The sequence below is a fragment of the Crotalus tigris genome, unplaced genomic scaffold (assembly GCF_016545835.1).
Source record: "Crotalus tigris isolate CLP2741 ecotype Arizona unplaced genomic scaffold, ASM1654583v1 scf7180000024277.1505481, whole genome shotgun sequence".
Lineage (NCBI taxonomy): Eukaryota > Metazoa > Chordata > Lepidosauria > Squamata > Viperidae > Crotalus > Crotalus tigris.
This window is the reverse complement of record NW_024100449.1, coordinates 259,058-278,276: the sequence shown is the minus strand read 5'-3', so window position 1 is coordinate 278,276 and position 19,219 is coordinate 259,058. Positions and strand designations below refer to the sequence as shown.

At 40.3% G+C, this 19,219-nt stretch overlaps 1 protein-coding gene across 2 annotated transcripts in view; it reads left to right on the top strand.

Moving 5' to 3' along the window:
• Positions 1 to 18,480, top strand: part of COL22A1 (collagen type XXII alpha 1 chain) — a 186,470-nt gene extending 167,990 nt beyond the window's left edge. For both annotated transcript variants that reach the window (XM_039323548.1, XM_039323547.1), the window contains 8 exons: positions 1,884 to 1,955; positions 2,886 to 2,921; positions 3,332 to 3,376; positions 5,041 to 5,220; positions 6,395 to 6,461; positions 10,180 to 10,362; positions 12,894 to 12,971; positions 17,098 to 18,480. In XM_039323548.1, the coding sequence (XP_039179482.1) occupies positions 1,884 to 1,955; positions 2,886 to 2,921; positions 3,332 to 3,376; positions 5,041 to 5,220; positions 6,395 to 6,461; positions 10,180 to 10,362; positions 12,894 to 12,971; positions 17,098 to 17,285 (849 nt within the window). In that variant the 3' untranslated portion in view covers positions 17,286 to 18,480. The remainder of the gene's footprint in view (positions 1 to 1,883; positions 1,956 to 2,885; positions 2,922 to 3,331; positions 3,377 to 5,040; positions 5,221 to 6,394; positions 6,462 to 10,179; positions 10,363 to 12,893; positions 12,972 to 17,097) is intronic.
• Positions 18,481 to 19,219: the final 739 nt, after the last annotated feature.

Below are 19,219 nucleotides of genomic sequence, written 5' to 3'. Positions count from 1 at the left end.
GCTTGACAGCCATCCTAGGGTTTATGTGATATGAGTAGAGGACTGGAATAAAGTATTAAGTAGAGAGGAAATAGACCAGAATAATTTATCCATGGCAGGAAATGAGAAAGAATGCTTTGGGGATTGATGAGAAGTTATAGGTCATGACACTGTGATAAAATTGTACAGATTCTTATTGGAATCAAATTGCCCTTGTCAAAACTCCAAGAAAGAGCATTCTTAAGATGTCTCTAATCTTATTGATGTGTGAAAATAAGTATAGCAGTTGCTGGTTGCTTTTCAAGGCCGAATCAGAGTGCTCATTTTGATATGCTAAGGCCCAAACTATTTGCAAGAATTATCTGTCCTCATATAGACACTCAATTATCGTTGCAAAATTGGTGGATTTTTCATATGCTATGAAGGAACTGCTAGTGGAGTTCAGTCTGACCTGCTCCCCTCCCCCTTTCAGCCCAGGACATGGCTCAAAATGTATTTTTAAAGTCAATTTTTTAATAAATATACTGTGGTCTAGATGGTTTTAATATGAAAATCATAGCAAGCCTGGCAGAGTTATTTGGGAGTAGCTGACATATGCATCTGTAATACAATCTCAAAATAAAACCATTACTTTTGATCACAACTTTTGAGAGCAGTTTGTGGATAAGGAAACCACAGGAAGTCTGAAGCTTGCAGAATATCCATCCTTTCCCTAAATTAAAGTTCTCCCTAAAGGAAAAGAGTGTCTGATGTATTGATTTGCCCACATCAAGTGGTCACCAGATCCAAGAGACACCACATTTTTGCACGGGTGTCTCAAAGAAGTATCTCAAATTAATATTCTTTTCCAAAAGTTTTGCTTGGGAGACGTCATCAGCATCTCTTATTCAGGTAATAAGGCATACAAGTTTAATAAATAAATAATAAGCGTGTTGTACTGTCATTAGGATAATGTGCAAATACTAACTAACAAAATGAAATTCAATGGTGAAAAAAGCAAGGTTCTACATTTAGGCAAGAAAAACCAAATGCACAAGTACAGCATAGGTGGCACCATGCTCAATAGTAGTAACTTTGAGAGGGACCTCGGAGTCCTAGTAGACAATCACCTAAATATGAGCCAGCAGTGTGCTGCAGCTGCCAAAAAGGCCAACACAGTGCTAGGCTGCATTAAGAGAGGGATAGAATCAAGATCATGTGAAGTATTAATACCACTCTACAATGCCTTGGTAAGGCCACACTTGGAATACTGCATCCAGTTTTGGTCACCACGATGTAAAAAAGATGTTGAGACTCTAGAAAGAATACAGAGAAGAGCAACAAAGATGATTAGGGGACTGGAGGCTAAAACATATAAGGAACGGTTGCTAGAATTGGTATGTCTAGTTTAACGAAGAGAAGGACAAGGGGGGACATGATAGCAGTATTCCAATATCTCAGGGGCTGCCACAAAGAAGAGGGAGTCAAGCTATTCTCCAAAGCGCCTGAAGGCAGGACAAGAAGCAACGGGGAAACTAATCAAGGAGAGAAGCAACCTAGAACTAAGGAGAAACTTCCTGACAGTGAGAACAATTAATCAGTGGAACAACCTGCCTCCAGAAGCAGTAAATGCTCCAACACTGGAAGTTTTTAAGAAGAGACTGGACAGCCACTTGTCCGAAATGGTGTAGGGTTTCCTGCCTGAGCAGGGGGTTGGACTAGATGACCTCCAAGGTCCCTTCCAACTTTACTACTACTATTATTATTATTACCACGTTGATTGCTTCTGGCAAGTCATTGTGTTTATTATGATTTGCGGAATTGGGGCAAAAAGTGCTTCTTGAGTTTAACCATCCTATTCTTTCAGAATGATAGTGATCAGAGTATTCTTTAGCCTTTGCAAGTCTTCTCTTTTTCACCCCAAGGGCTCCAAGGGAAGCAAAGGTGAAACTGGTAGCCCAGGCGTTCCTGGTTTCATTGGGCCACGAGGACTTCGTGTAAGTAGCAAATTGATGATGGCCCTGCTGGTGTTAAAGTGAGAATGTAGAGTAATTAGGAAGTGCTCATTAAGGTAAGGTGAAGATGAATACAAGTTGGTTTTAACTCCAGATGACTCTGCAAGAATATTTTTTTTTTTATAGCTTCCTTTGCAATAGCGATGAAGGAGTTAACCATTGCCACCTTTCAGGATCTTCTCACCTACCTTGGGATACCTTGATGGTCTCCTAAACAGTTCTAGCCCTACTCAGCTTCCAACCCAAGACAAGGATGGCTTTTCTGTTGGAAAAGGGATTATTTTTTTTTAAAGAATGCATTTGTGACTTGCAATTTACTTGCTATGTAATGAAGGAAACTCAATCTCCAAGAGAAAATGGGTGGTTAAGAAGTGTGAAATATAAATGAATGAATGAATGAATGGCTTAAAGTTAACATCTCCATTGTACAGTATTATTTCTTAGTATACATGCATACATACATACATACATACATACATATGTCTTGAGTGTTTTTTTGATGCACCCTTTTGGCCCAAATATGGGAGGAAGAAATCTTTTGCCTGTATAGCTATCCCAGTCCCCCTTTAACTCTTTGTTAGCAATTTTGTTTTAGCACACACATACACATACACACACACATATGTATATTTATGCATTTTTGTGTATGCCTATGTGTGTGTGTATGTATACACCTACATGTCAATGAAAGAAAAAAATAACCAAATATAGAAAAATAAAATACAAAAAAGAGAGAAAAACTGACCCCCTTAATAAACCAAACTGAAGATCCGTTTTTTCTTAAACTTGGCAGCTATAAAATGTATGTATTCTGGGAGTTGAAGCCGATACATTAAAGCTACAAAGTCTGAGAAACACTGTTGTAGATTATTTGCCATGCTGCATAATATGCTTTATCGTTCTTTTCCATAGGGAGAAGCAGGCGAAAAGGGGGTCCCAGGGAAAGAGGTGTGTATTTTGTTACCTTCCTCACACACAAAAAGTTGATTTATTAGTGCTATTGAGAGTGACTGCAAACTGCAAACACCTCTGAAGATGTTTGTTGTTGTTGTTTTTTTAATTTTCTGCTTGCTACTATAAACACTTTTATAATTCATGCAATATAATTCATATTCCCTTTCACATTAGTACAGTGTTTCTCAACCTTGACCATTTTAAGGCATGTGGACTTCAACTCCCAGAATTCCACAGCCAGCAATGCTGGCTGTGGAATTCTGGGAGTTGAAGTCCACATGCCTTAAAATGGTCAAGGTTGAGAAACACTGTAAATTAGTATGTATCAGTGAAAGAGAGATGACACACATGCAGACAAAATGTTGGCTTTATCACTGGTCTTTAGAGCCCTCCTGTCTTTTCAGGGCACCCCGGGAAGTCCAGGAGAGCATGGACAAAAAGGGGATAGGGTAAGTATGAGAGCTTCATTCATATCCCAACATTTTAAACCCAAACCCAAACATCAGGGTCAGCTCTCTATGACACTTCAATAGAAAATGGCATGCAATCATATTGTATTTGTTCATAAGTAAACAAATTCTTTTTTTTTCTGAACCAATGTTATTCAGATTGTTCATCACCCCAACTATAAGAAGAGATTAGGCTGTCACTTGTCTGAAATGGAATAGATTCTCCTGCTTGAGCAGGGGGCTGGACTAGAAGACCTCCAAGGTCCCTTCCAGCTCCATTCTGTTCTATAATTTCATAATTTGAAGGAATCCTTCAAATTATGAAATTATAGAACAGAATAGAGCTGGAAGGATTCTCAGGGCCCTGACTGTCACTGGAGGTTTTGAAGAAAAGATTGGACAACCACTTGTCTGCAGTGGTATAAGGCCATGGTGGCAAACCTATGGCACAAGTGCCACGGGTGGCACGCAGAGCCTTCTCTGTGGGCACACACACTGTCACTCCAGTCCTAGGCCTTCAGCTGGATTTTATAAAACCTTTTCGCTTTAGGCCTCCGCCGCCATGTGTAAAAAAAAAAAAAGGTTCAATCAATTAATCAATTTCAACTTCTTGTGGGGAAAAAAAGATCTCGCAAAGTTGGAATTGATTGATTGAACTTTTTAGTCCCACCCAGTCTGCCGTTACCACTGCAGCCATGCCCACCCAATGGGCCACACCCACCCAATGGGCCATGCCCACCCAGCACCCAACGATACATAAATGGGTTTTGGGTTGCAGTTTGGGCACTCGGTCTCTAAAAGGGTCGCCATCACTGGTATAGGGTCTCCTGTTAGAGTAAGGGGTTAGAGTAGAAGACCTGCAAGGTCTCTTCCAGCTCTGTTATTCTATTATTCTGATAATTGATAGCCTCATTTCCTGATTGTAATGGATAAAGCTCTCCCTGTTCATCCAGACAGGACATTTGAAGCAAGTTAGAGTTCTATGGAAGACGAGTGACTCTACAACCTGATTTTTTTTTTCCCCCATACTACCTAAAGTAGTAGGGTCTGGTTTATCCATCCAGCATTTTTAATGGCTCTCCGCTAAAGAGGTATCACCCTTCATTTGCTTAATTTGAGAGCCAGTTTGGTTTAGTGATTAAGGCACTAAGCTAGAAACCTAGTTAGCTCTAGTCACCCCTTAGGCGTAAAATCCAACTGGTGACATTGGGCCAGTTCTTCTCTTTGAGCCCAGGATGTCAGGCTCAGGTGAGGAGCGGGTTGGTAAATCCCTTAGCAACCAAATCCCTTAGCAACCAATGGATGAAAACTCAGTTGATCTGAAAAAAAAAATGGACCCTGCCCTTGCAGGGAAATGCTAGGGGGAAAGAGGAGGAGGAGGAGGAGGAAGAAGAAGAAGAAGAAGAAGAGGAGGAAGAGGAGGAGGAGGAGGGGGAGGAGGAGGAGGAGGAGGAGGAGGAAGAAGAGGAAGAAGAAGAAGAAGAAGAAGAAGAAGAAGAAGAAGAAGAAGAAGAAGAAGAAGAAGAAGAGGAGGAGGAGGAGGAGGAGGAGGAGGAGGAGGAGGAGGAGGAGCGATTTGAAGTGAAATGGGTCTCAATCAATCAAATCAATAATTTTTTTTTTTGTTTATTTCAATCCAACCTATCTCTTTTTTTCTCCATCAGGGAGATCCTGGAGGCAAAGGTGAAAAAGGCCCTGCGGGAGTAAAGGGACCACCAGGTGATCCAGGAGTTCCTGGCCGCAAAGGACACACGGGATTAATGGGTCCCCCGGGACCATCAGGAGAGTCAGGACAAGTTGGTCCTCCTGGCTCTCCAGGACAACCTGGTTTTCCTGGGCCTAGAGTGAGTTTAGGGGGAAACGTACTTTGGGTTGGCTACCCCAAAATGTCTGCCACTGGGCAGGCAACCAAATGAGGGAACGTGTGGTGAGGTTATGATGTAAACCAGTGGTTCTCAACCTGTGGGTCGTGACCCCATTTGGGGTCAAACGACCATTTCACGGGGGTCGCCAAACAATGCAGTCTGCCATTTTTCCCCCTTTTCCTTAGCTGTGCTACTCCCTTTTATTCTATTGGCTTTTGAAAGCCACTAGAATAGATTCTCTTGAATAGAGTCTAATTCTATTGGCTTTCAAAAGCCAATAGGAATTGTCCAGGCTGTCTCTGCCCTGCTGAGCCCGCCAAAAGTCCCATTCTGCAAACGGTGCTGCACCAGTTGAGTAGTCCTCGACTTACGACCGGTTGGGGGTCGCAGCATTAAAAAGGTTGAGAACCACTGATGTAAACACTGGCCTTATTTTACCTTTGTTGAAATCACGTCTTGCTGCAGAGGCCTTTGTATGCGTCTTACCTGCTGTATTTTATTTTTTTAAACTCATTCCACTATGAAATGCAGCAGAATATTTTTAAAAAAACAAACTATTGTTGGATCATTACCCAATAGTTCATGTCCATTTCAATGTGAACTATCCATTGTTATCAATTATTGGCAGCCTAGTTATTTTCACATATTGTTGAGGGCCCCAGGAAGAATTTGCTAAGACTGGAGTATTTGGAATTCCTGCAAAGGACCAATTTGAAGAATAGCTTCGGGAAGAAATGGGTTTTGGGTTTTAGGTTTTCTTCCGAATCATAAAATGCCTTCAAAACCACTATCGGCATCACCAAATGGATATATTATAAGCTCATGCTTCCTTCATGAATGTTTCCATCTTCTTCTTGTAAACACAGCAGGCCTAACCCTTTCCTGTATGAAAGTTGGAACCATTTAGAATTATTACACAGTAGTTATTCCTATTCTTTCACAGGTTTGTTACCAAAGACCCATGAAGTCTTTGAAATGCTAGAATGTGCCTCCTAAAGTCTTTTTTTTTTTTTTTGAAAATGCTACTGTATTACACATTTTAGCTTTAGAAAAAATGGATAAACTTTTTCAGCTACTTAACAAAGGAATTAAACATTCATAAGCATCCGTATTTTAAGCTCTGGTATCTTAAGGCATCTTCTTTGTCTCGTAGGGAGATCCTCCATCAACAGAAACATTGCGAAGACTTATCCAAGAAGAGTTAGTTAAACAACTTGATGGTAAGGATTCGTATTATGAAGTCCAAAAGTGGGTGAGTGATTCCAACACATTAAAGAGGATCAGAAGAGGAAGGAGGGAGGGAGGGAGGGAGGGAGGGAGGGAGGGAGGGAGGGAAGGAAGGAAGGAAAGAAGGAAGGAAGGAAGGAAGGAAGGAAGGAAGGAAGGAAGGAAGGAAGGCATTTTCTGCTTCTCTTTTATACTGTACAAAAATAAACAGTGCTATGCTTTTTAATTTTGTCTCTAACTTTCTCTCTTTTTATATGGATTTTATATATATTTTTATTTGTAAAGCACCTAATGTCACTGCAATAGTGAGATACGTAGTGCATGCATTTGATAAATAAACAAAATCCTTTTGATATGTGTCATCATGTTGCTTTCAACATCTAGAAAATATATAGATAATAGATATCTCCTATATTTGTCCTTGAAATTTCTTAAGCTTTTTTTTTCAGCTACATTGTTTTTTAATTTTTTGGGAACTTTCTAATTCTATTTTTAAACATACACACACACACGCATCTATCTTCTTCTCCTTTTCCCACTAGCTTCACCTGCCATGATATTCTATAAATTATTGTTCTGGGTTAATTAAAATCCCCCTTTCTGAAGTCCAAGCTATGAATAACAGAGTTGGAAGTGACATTGGAGGTTTTTTAGTCCAACCCCCTGCTCAAGCAGGAGAACCTATACCTGTCCAGTCTCTTCTTTAAAGTCTCCAGTGATGGGACATCCACAACTTCTGAAGGCAAGTTCTGTTCTCACTGTTAGGTAATATCTTCTTAGTTTTAGGTTGCTTCTCTCTATTAGTTCCCATCCATTGCATCTTGTCTTGTTTTCTGGTGCTTTGGAAAATACGTTGACCCCCCCCCCTCTTCTTTGTGGCAGTCCTGCAAATATTGAAACCCTACTATCATGTCACCCTTCATTCTTCTTTTCTGTAGACTAGACATGGCAAATTCCTGCAATCATTCTTCATATGTTTTATGTAAGTGGTTTAGCTCAGAATGTTGAATTGCTTAGTCATTCTCTCCCAGTGTTTCTTCGGTTTTCATTTTCTTCCCAATCAAATCAAAGGTATTGGACACTTAGCTTCGCCCTTTTCTCCGAAAGGCAAAATTGTAATCAAGGTAGGGCAAGGCAAGAATAGCTGGAAGAACGTTGTCTAGCAGTTTCCAAACAAGTATCAATGTAATTAAGATTCCCCATTACTATTCTTTCATGCCTCTTTGATTTGGTTGCAGGAATTGGGTTTGGCTAGTCTAGAGAAAAGGAGTGTTCTGTCCCAGCCTACGTGAGTCCTTGTTAATTCACAAGGACAAACCCCTCTTTTAACAAGTAGGCTGGAAATGCAGGAAAAACAAACCCCTTTTATTAATTAGGTACAGATCTGCAAAATGTCCCAAAAGCAAAGGCAAACAAAACACGATGCAAACGGAGAATTATTCAAAGGCAACAGAACACGATTCAAATGAAGAATTGTGCCAAGACAAACAGAACACGATTCAAACGAAGAATTGTCCCAAGACAAACAGAACACGATTCAAATGGAGAATTGTTCACAGGCAAGGCAAACAGAATCTGATTCCATGAAACTTGAGTCCTTTGCAAGTTGCCTTCAGCAACCAGCACTGCCCACACCTTTCCTTTTTATGAAGCAAACCCAAGGCGTGTCTTCTCAATGCCTTCTCCTCCTCCCTTGGAGTTGCCCCATTGCCTCCCTCTTTCCTGCTCTTGTTGCCTGTCTGCATTTGCGAGCATCTGTAATGTCTTCCAGCTTTGAGTCCTCAAGAGTTTGACTCAGCTTCCTCGCACAGTTGAGTCTCAGCTTGAGCACGATTGGAAGGGCCAGGCTCTTCATCAGATTGTATGCCCTAGAGCTCATCAGAGCCTTCCTCTGACTCTGATGGCTCTCCAGGACCCTCTTCCTCCTTTGATTCCCCGGATTCAGCTGCCGGGTCCACTCGCTGGCATGGATTCACAACACTGACTAGGAGTGACATGATAGCAGTATTCCGGTATTTGAGGGTCTGCCACAAAGAAGGGAGTGGTCAAAGTATTCTCCAAAGCACATGAAAGTAGGACAAGAAACAATGGATGGAAACTAATCAAGGAGAGAAGCAACCTGGAAATTAAGCAGAAATTTGGAGCAATTGATCAGTGGAACTGCTTGCCCTCAGAGGTTGTCGGTTCTTCATCATCAGAGGCTTTGAAGAAGAGACTAGACATCCACTTGTCTGAAATGGTATTGGGTCTCCTTTCTGAGCAGGGGGTTGGACTAGAAGACCTCCAAGGTTCCTTCCAGCTCTATTCTGATCAATAAAGTGGTTGCTTTGCTTTTGAAAAGCAAATTCTTCTCCGGTGGACCTGTGATAGTAGACACTATCACTATCTTTTAATTTTGTTCTTGTCATTTTTTTTTAAAATCTAATTGTTCTCTACAACATTGCCAAATTCATTCATTTGGGTTTCTGGAGGGTGGCTGTTTCCAACATGCATACAACCATTGCTTTTCTTATAGTTTCTGAATTCAGTGTTAAGGAGAAGCTTTGCATGCTGCCCTTTCTTCAGTAGATTATAGAGTGATAAATAATAAATATCATAAAATAGTAAAATATGCATGAAAGAAAGGAAAAAAAAATAACAACACTATGCGGCAGCAGCTAAAAATATTCTGCAAACTAAAGCATTTTTCAAAATAATTTCCCAGGGAAAATAAAAAATGTCTTCGCTTGGTAGAAGAAGCACATAATATAAAGGTGCATTGTTATTTATTACTTCATAGTTGCGAGGGCTTTTTTCTTCTTGTTGTTGTTCTCTTTTGAACATTTAAAAAGGCAGGCTGTGTGCCTCGAGCCCAGCTGTTACTTGCTCTGAAGGCTTCTCCTGAGGGTGTCACAACTACCCCTAAGAATATCCCTATGAGCTTTTAAGCAAAACTTTTTCACATCTGCTCCTTCTGCACACAACTTTGCAACTTGTCTTGTTTTAAAAAATGGGGAATGAAACCACCCCTCTCTCCCAAAGACCAAACCTACTATTGAAGGAAAAGTCTTCATCATGGTTCTGTCCAAGCCGGGAATAAACAACATGGTAACTGCTTTAGAAAGAAGGTTGTTGTTTATTGAAAAGGAGAACCAGACAGGAAGATGGCTGGCAGAAAAGAGAGGGAGCACATGTAGGGAGTGGGTTTTTATACCCTCTGAAGCCTTTTGTTTGGAGATGCTTCCTGTTCCTGTTTGGGGCTATTTCCTGTGTCATGTATTCTGAGCTGAGTCTGGCTTTGCCCTTTGGCATCTGTGGGATAATCCTATTATGTCCCAAAGGCCATGTCCTGCTTCTCTGGGGCTGGGGCTAATGACTCTTAGAGTTCGGGTGAGGTATGCAGATTTTGGGTCTTTGTCTTCTTAATGTTCCAATTGCAACCTTTACATCTGCATTTGTATAGAACTGGTTTCTGCTTGGGACAGAGAGACTTGGGGGCAGGGATGGTTTCTGCTTTTAAAATCCTTTTGGGGAATATATTCTGCCCTTTTAATATTTCCTTCTCTGGGGGGCTCACTTCCCACACTACAATTTTATGATTCGTTACAGAAAGATATTTGGCCAGTGACCTGCTGTAGCATGGCTTTTATTTCTGCATCAGATATCTATTCATTAAGAATATTTTCTCTCACTCTTCTTTGTGTGTCTATGGTTTTTTTTCCTCCCTTGCAGCCAGACTGCCCTACCTCATAAGTCAGTTGCAGCCTTCCCAGATCAAAGCACCCCAAGGTAGACCAGGGCCTCCTGGATCACCTGGAGCAGAAGGTCCTCCTGGTAGAGTCGGCCCTCCAGGACAACCTGGTAGACCTGGACAACCAGGTTCAGAAGGTCCATCAGGACCTATGGGACCAAAAGGTGAGTAGCTCCTTAGCTGGAAAGCAGCTTTAGCTCCAAATTTTCCTTCTAATTTAGATCTTTTAAGGACTATGGACAGTTTTTGCAATGTGAAATGTGGTGTTCTCAAATAAATGGAAATGATTATGGCGAAACTTTTCTGAATGTGGACTGGAGGCTAAAACATATGAGGAACAGTTGCTGGAATTGGGTATGTCTAGTTTAATGAAGAGAAGGACGAGGGGGGATATGATAGCAGCGTTCCAGTATCTCAGGGGTTGCCACAAAGAAGAGGGAGTCACGCCATTTTCCAAAGCTCCTGAAGGCAGGACAAGAAGCAACGGATGGAAACTAATCAAGGAGAGAAGCAACCTAGAACTAAGGAGAAACTTCCTGACAGTTAGAACAATTAACCAATGGAGCAACCTGCCTCTAGAAGCAGTGAATGCTCCAACACTGGAAGTTTTTAAGAAGAGACTGGACAGCCATCTGTCTGAAGGAAATGGTGTAGGGTTTCCTGCCTGAGCAGGGGGTTGGATTCAATGGCCTCCAAGGTCCCTTCCAACTTTATTATTATTACTATTATTATTATTATTATTATTATTATTGTTGTTGTTGTTGTTGTTGTTGTTGTTGTTGTTGTTGTTTTGGTTGTTGTTGTTGTAGGAGGTAGAAGGAAATATCAGCTTGATAGCTTTTAATTTATTGACTTACTTCCACCCCGTTCTCCATGTGGTTTTTATAGTACAGCTGAAACCAAAGTCAGATTTTCCGTCCCCCAAACGCTCTAGGTGGATAAAGAATGTAGAATAGCAGAAGACGGAGCCAAATGTGTTTAGATTTCTACTTTTAAATACAGAAACACCAGTCTATATGTCCATCCATCTATTATAATCAATTTTCACATGTAATGAAAAATCTCAGGCAAATTCAGAAGTGTTCTTGAAAATGCTCATTCAGTCTATTCATACTGTTTTGGACCTCCCACAAGTGTAACAAGTGTATAACACTTCCCTAATATTAATGAAAATAGCCCAACTTTGTTTCTGCAATGACTTAAAAAATATTGCTTTAAAGAATTCACCCATTCAAGTTATTTTGGTTCTTAAAGCAACTGCCTTCCCCTCCCTCCTCACAAATTTGCATGATCTTGAAAAAAATGTAGGCCATTTTTATGAATAGCAGCAAAGTGCTATCTTCCCTCAGGGAGTGTACAGCTTCCAGATAGTTTTACTGTTCAATGTCACCCAAATGGGACTTGAAATATCTTACATGTATAGAATGAGACTACATTTAACAGAATAACCAAGTTGGAGGGACCTGGCATTGTTTTAGTCTAACCCCCTACTCAGGCAGGAAACCTTGTACCATTTCAGATAAATGGTTGTCCAATGTCTTCTTTAAAAGCCTCCAGTGATGGAACAAACAAAACTTCTGGAGGCAGGTTGTTCCACTGGTTAATTGTTCTAACTGTCAGGAAGTTTCTCCTTAATTCTAGGTTGCTTTTCTCCTTGATGAGTTTCCATCCATTGCTTCTTGTCCTGCCTTCAGGGGCTTTGGAGAATAGCTTGACTCCCTCTTCTTTGGGACAACCCCTGAGATATTGGAACACTGCTATCATGTCCCCCCACATCCTTCTCTTCTAGACAGTTCTGGCAATTATTCTTCACATGGTTTAGCCTCCAGTCCCCTAATCTTTCAAACATTCTGAAATTTTCAAATATTCTACATGCTAGTTTTTCAAACATTCTGAACAATAACCAAGATTTCACATTTAGAATGAAACGTGCTCTATTATTTGAAATCGCCATATTTTGCACATTCTGTAACCCTGCATGAGGTTAATGCAAGAGGCTGGATTTCTCTATTTGTGTTCATTCAGTAAACCTTCTTTTCTGCAAGTCTATTAAAACCCAGCAATGTCTGTTTCTGGATAAAAAATGGAAAGGAGAACAGATTTGGGGCTTTTAACATTTGAGCCTAGCAACAGAAAAGGACGGATCACATGCAATTTATTTATTTATTTATTTATTTATTTATTTATTTATTTATTTATTAAAATTTATAGACCGCCCCACTCCCGCAGGACTCCGGGCGGCTAACAATAAAAATACAATATAACTTAACAAGACAAACAATACAGTAACATTCATCCAGGGGTCAGATTTTATGAACCCCAGGCCTGCCGGAAAAGCCAGGTCTTAAGCAGTTTGCGGAAAACCAACAGAGTGGGAGCGGTCCTAATCTCCGGGGGGAGCTGGTTTCAAAACGTGGGCGCCATCACAGAGAAAGCCCTCCCCCGCGGCCCCGCCAAATGGCACTGCTTGGCCGACGGGACCTGAAGGAGGCCCAGCCTGTGGGATCTAACCGGACGAAGGGAACTATGAGGTAGTAGGCGGTCTCGCAAATAGCATTAAAATGGAATGATGGCTATCGGTATCGGTATTGATAAGAAGTGAATGGGGACTGGTCAAGAATGCGTTATATCTGCACTCTGCAAAACAGTGAAAGTCTGATGCTGTAATTAAAATGTATTTCATTTTCTCCAACAGGTGACGGAGGAGAGAAAGGAGAAAAGGGAGATCCTGGCATTGGCCAGAGAGGTGAAACTGGTCCCCCAGGAGTAGCAGGTGGGCAGTTGAGCTTATTCTCTGCAAAGAGGGATTTATGTGGTTGATGACAACTTTCCCCAAACCTGACCAAGCCATAACTACCAACAGAAGAGAATATATATAATATACGTTGAACTTTGAAGTCCTTGGTGTTCTCTGAGCTTGGCTGTTTGCTTACAAGCCAGAAGTTCCAGAATTTCTAGACAACATCATTTGAAAGACATATTGTAAAGTCCTCGATTTTACAACAGTCCATTGAATGACTGCTCAAAGTTACAACCACACTGAAAAAAAGCCACTGATGACTGTTTTTCACACCCACGATCATTGCAGCATCCCCAAGGTCCCTTGATCAAAATCCAGATGCTCGGCAATTGTCCAAGTGTCCTGGGGTCATGTGGTCACCTTTTCTGGTCTTCTGACAAGCAATGCTTTGCTTTGTTTGTCAGAAATTCTTGTCAAAGATTCTGGAAGCCAGATTTGCTTAATGACCGTGTGACTAACTTAACAGCCGCAGTGGTTCACTTTATAACTGAGGCAAGAAAGGTCATAGAATAGAGTGAAACTCACTTAGCTCCCTTGGTTAGTAACAGAAATATTGGGTTCAGTCCAGTCATAAGTCAAGGACTATCTGTGTTCTGCAATAAGCTTCAAAGATTCCTTGTTGCTAGCTGCCTCATGATGAGGGAATCTTATTTTCACATGATCTCTCTCTCTTTCTCTCTCTCTCTCTCTCTCTCTCTCACTCACTCTCTCTCTCTCTGTATGTGTGTGTGTCTCTCTGTGTGTGTCTCTCTCTCTGTCTCTCTCTCTCTGTGTCTCTTTCTCTCTGTCTCTCTCTCTGTCTCTCCCTTTCTCTCCCCTAAGCCCTTTTTCTATAAATATTTGTAAACATGACCTTACATGCGTACTTTGGTGTTCATCGGTTGACACGAGGTTGACTTCCCTGCTCTAATGTCCACCCAAAGCTTCCTTTTGACTCTTCCACATTTCCACAAGACAAATACTCTGGGATGCCCACATTTTCCCTTCGGAAGTAGAAAGAGTGGTTTTAGGAGCATGAAAACAATTCTCTCTACCTTTTGCTCCGTACATTTTTAGCAGGTGGTGCTGCTAAAAAAAGGCACGGCTGTTTGAAGTCAAGCAGGTGGCTAAAACAAAGAGAAGCTGTCATAGTTTTAAAAAAGGGTTCCTGAGAAATGGGGTGAAAATCTGCCAAGTTTTCTCTCGGGGGAGAAAACTCCCTGCTGATGGAGACACTGTTGAGTTGATCCTTTGATTGCACTTTTTTCTTTAAAGCAGGGCTTTGTAGACAGATTGACAGAGCAATGCATGACGTCGCTGTGTCTTGAATTGCCAGTTTCGCCATATACGTAGTCCTCGGCTTATGTCCAAAACTGAGACCAGAATTTCTGTTGTTAAGCAAGATGGTTGTTAAGAGAGTTGCACACAGTTTTACAACCTGTTTTCCCATGGTTGTTAAGCAAATCACTGCAGTTATTAAATGAATCATATGGTCATTGAACAAATCTGGCTTCCTTCATTGACTTGCTTGATGGAAGACTAGATTAGATAACCTTGTCATTTTTTCCCATGGGCACAACAGCACGCATGAAAAATGAAATTTAGTTGCTTCCTCTCAAAGTGTACACATACATAACACACATTTAAAATATACTATATACAACATATGTATAGACCTACACCCTTACATATAAGTAACATATAAATATTGATAGCAGTCCATCTTGAATACATAATGGAAGGAGGAAGCTTTAGAGTTCACAAAATTAATATTGTATGGAACAAAGCTGTGATGAATCTGGAAGCTGACTGGGAAAGGTGACAAATGGCATGCACACAATCTCGGCACACTGTGTCAGTTGCCAAGCGCCCATTTTTTTATATAATATTTTATTAATTTTCCAATTTTACATTTGAATATTTAAAAAGCAATGTGGTAACTGGGTTAATCAGTAGTTCAGTAACAAAGTTTTAGTGCAAATCTCAGGTTACAACATCAAATAATTCTTCTCTTTTTCCCTTAACATTTACTGTCTCATATTCAGATTAGTACATGTCTAATTATATCAACTCAATAAGAACATCATTATTACATTTATCAATACATTTTTAGCTTATAAACATCTTAATTACATTCAATCTTCACAAACAATCCATATCCTGTTATTGATTTTACTCATTTTTTAATTTCTTATCAATATTCCAATTTAATCTTTGATATTTATAATTTTCAGATTTTGGGTAACCAAAATTTCCCTTATCTCACTTCATAACAAACTATAATATCCAAAATACACATTTTATCTATTTGAATATAATCTTGTTCTATTTCCTAAAAGTTATCTACTTCCCACCATATTTAATCTTCTACTTAATAACACGATATCCCCTATAATAAATCAAAACCATTATATACATTGCCTGGGACCAAGGGCTCAGATTTTGATCACGTGATTTTGGGGGGTGCTGCAATGAATGTAAGAATGAGGACCGGTTTAGGTCACTTTTTTCAGTGCTGTTGCAACTTTGAACGGTCACTAAATGAACGGTTGTAAGTCGAGGACTACAGATAGTGGTAGTGACCATTCAAAGTTACCACCGCACTGCAAAGATAACCACTTTTCACAGTTGTGACCTTTGCAACATCCCCATGATCACGTGATCAAAATTCAGATGCTTGGCAACTGGTTCATACTTAAGACCTTTGTGTTGTCCCGGGGTCATGTGATCAGCTTTTGCAACTTTTTGATCAGCAAAGTCAAGGGGGGAGGAAACCAGATTCACTTAACAACCGTGTTACTCAGAGTACTATATAACATGGAACAAGTGGTATGACTGGTTGGAGACTAGAAATAATAGAGGAGAATAAATATGGAAAGGTCAAAAGTGAAAATATGTGTATAATAATGTATAATAATAATAATATGAATTATTCTTAGTAAGAAGTAGAATATGAAGGAAGAAAAATATAAATAAGAAACAACGGAGCAATAAGGACAAATATTCTAAAGAAGAATAAGGGGGGAAATGTAAATAATAGAAGATTACCGTTAATTAATCGCTGTTAAAAGGGGGGAAGGAGTATATACTGTGTGTGTATGTGTGTTTTATTTTGTTTTGTTTTGTTTTGTTTTGTGGGTTAAAAATAAAATAAAAAAATAAAAAATAAATTAAAAAAATATTCCTCCTGCAAAAAACAAAACCAAAAAAAAAAAAACGTGTTACTAACTTATCAACTGCAGTGATTCACTTAACAACTGTGGCAAGAAAGCTTGTAAAATGGGGCAAAACTCACTTAACAAATGTCCCACTTAACAACAGAAATGTTGGGCTCAAATGTGGTTGTAAGGTGACCAAGCGTCCTCCTTTAGGGAGGACAGTCCTTCTTTTGTAAAGTTCTGTCCTCTCTCGAAAAGTGTCCTCCTACACGTCCTCCTTTTCGATATTTGAAGACTAATCTGTAAATCTCCGTATTCGATCGATGCCGAGCCAATCCGTTGCGTGTGATGTGACGTATTTGTATTTGACATGACGATTCGTCAAGGCTCGGTACAGTGCAGCGAGACGCGATTAGAAGACGCATGCGCTCCACACAGGAGAATTGTTTTGAGAGAGTGCGCTGCGCGCAAGAGTGCGCCGCATGCAAGTGGCTTTGTTTATTTCTTACCGAAACACAACACGGCACACACACACACACACACACATTAGACTCACTTTTTTTCCTTCAATTTATTTGTGTCCTCCTTCTCATTGTAAAAAAGTTGGTCACCTTATTTATTTATTTATGAATGAGACTTATATACCGCTTTAAGTGCAAGCACTCTCTAAGCGGTGTACACCAGTAAGCAATGTATATATATATATATATATATATATATATTTACATTGCCCCCAACAATCTGGGTCCTCATTTTACCTACCCCGGAAGGATGGAAGGCTGAGTCAACCTTGAGCCGGTGAGATTTGAACTGCTGACCTGCTGAACACAGTCAGCTAAAGTGGCCTGCAGTACTGCACTCTAACTGCTGTGCCACCTTAGTGGTTGTAACTCTGTAGTTTTGTCTACTAAGCTTGTCCACACCATAGCAATCCCACTTACCCATACCACTTTGTGTTGTAGGTATTCCAGGTGAACCTGGCTATGGTAAGGATGGACTTCCTGGAGCACAAGGTCCTCAAGGTGAAGCTGGGACTCCTGGCCTTATGGGCCCCCCAGGACCTCCAGGGGCCAATGGACAATGTGATCCCTCCCAATGTGCTTATTATGCAAGCCTAGCCGCTCGGCCCAGCAACATCAAAGGACCTTAAAAAACCTAGCCTCCATCGCTGCTTGTGGACCTATCATGGGAGTTGGGAGATCCTATCTCTTTTTCTTCTGTTCTTTGACAAGGAGCATGGAGACTCTGAAAATCAAATACTGCCGGACAGTCGAGTTTTTATGATGAAGAAAATGATTAATTTGCATTATTTTATGCAGTGAGAAGTGATTTTTTTCTGGGAAGATTTTCTTTCTTTTTTTTTCTTTTTTAAGAATATTTTTATATAAAGATTGAGGATGATTTCCCTCCCCCCATTTTTTTTAATAGATGGTCTTCTAGAAAGTTCACCTAAAACAGAAAAGAAAGGAAAAGGGTGGGTAAGTAGATGCTAGGGGCCCTTGATAGATATTTAGATTTCTGTTTGCTAGCTTAACCACCATTCATGGGTGAAACATCTGGAGGTGCTGTGCTATTGGCTATTAAGGCTTTGTCCCGCAAGTGCTCAGTAGAGATTTAGATGTAGCAATCCCAGTCTCCTGAGGGCAACAGGACAGATGGAAGAGACAGTTTGCACGTGTCTTTGCACACTCTTAGGAAGCTCTTTTGCTTAGCATGGCTGAGCACAGACCTCTGTGTTAAACTTAGGAGAAAAATGAGGACGAGAAAAGTCCAGGCAACAGTGGCAGATAGGAGCATGGACAATTAAAGATTTCATGCTTCTTCTATTGTATCTTCCAACTCGCAGGTTGGAATTGCTTTTTGAAAAACTTTGTGGGTTCCTAATCATATCTTTCTAATTGCAACCAGAGATCTTCACCAGATCCAGCTTTTTTTTTATCAACAGTTGTTTTGCAGTTATTTGCTTGTTCAGTAAAATGCATCTGTGAAAATTCATTTTTCATCTTTTTTTTTAAAACCTTTGGCCTAATTGCCCGTAGGATAACTGATCTTTTAGCAGTGCAACTGTGGGTATGTATGCTCAAAAGCATACTTTTGGTGCTTGATCTCTTATAAATATGACCAGCAATGCATCTTCAAAATAAATTTCTGGGAAATTATGAAAAAGAATTCTTCTGCCATCACCATCATCTTTTCCCAAAGATTATTCATCTAATTCTGTTACTGTCTTCTGTGACTGCTAAGCAGCCAATACAAAATAATATTTGGAGCTCACGAATGGTGGGCTCCTTAGTGCTCTCTGAGCTTGGTGGTTTCTTTGAAGAAGTTTCATGATCCAACTAAGTAACATCAGTGCACCGATGATGTTCCCTAGTTGGGTCATGAGATGTCTGCAAGAAAACAACCAAGCTCAGAGAGCACCAAGGACCCCATAGCCCTCCTCCACTCCACCACCCCACTCCCTTCTAGCACTGTTGATGTTCCCTGGTTGGGTCATGCAATGTCTGCAAGAAAACCACCAAGTTCAGAGAGCACCAGGGACCCTGCAACTTAAGAAACATTATTTCCCAGTCCTAGCATTCTTTCTTCCTTAAAGAAAGATAGCAAAGTTTGAACTAGGGTTTTATGCACGTGAAGAAATTGTTTTCAATTTGGATTCTTGTACTGCATGAATTGTATCTTTTAATACACGTTGCCATGACAGGACGTGTTTTTTGTGCCCAAGGTGTACACAGAAGGTCTTCTAGTTCCTTTGTAAAATGATCTAACCTTTAACCTTGTGTTCTGAAGCAAGAAATGTTCACAGGATCCAGCCAATTATTCATCAGTTGTTGGGAAAGCATGAGGGGGATGATTACACATAAAGAAACAAAGTCCTACTATCTTTCAAACCCAGTTCTTGGGCTACCCTGTTTAAACGTGCTTAAAGGAGTACTTTGTACCACAATCAAATGTTATTTATGTATTTTAAAAGGTGCTATCTTTAATGTAGATTTCACCACGTCAGCAAGATTTCTCTCTTTATCTTGTGTGCGTGTGCATAAAATGTGTCTAAATTGTGTTTATAGCAGGTGGGCTATTCTC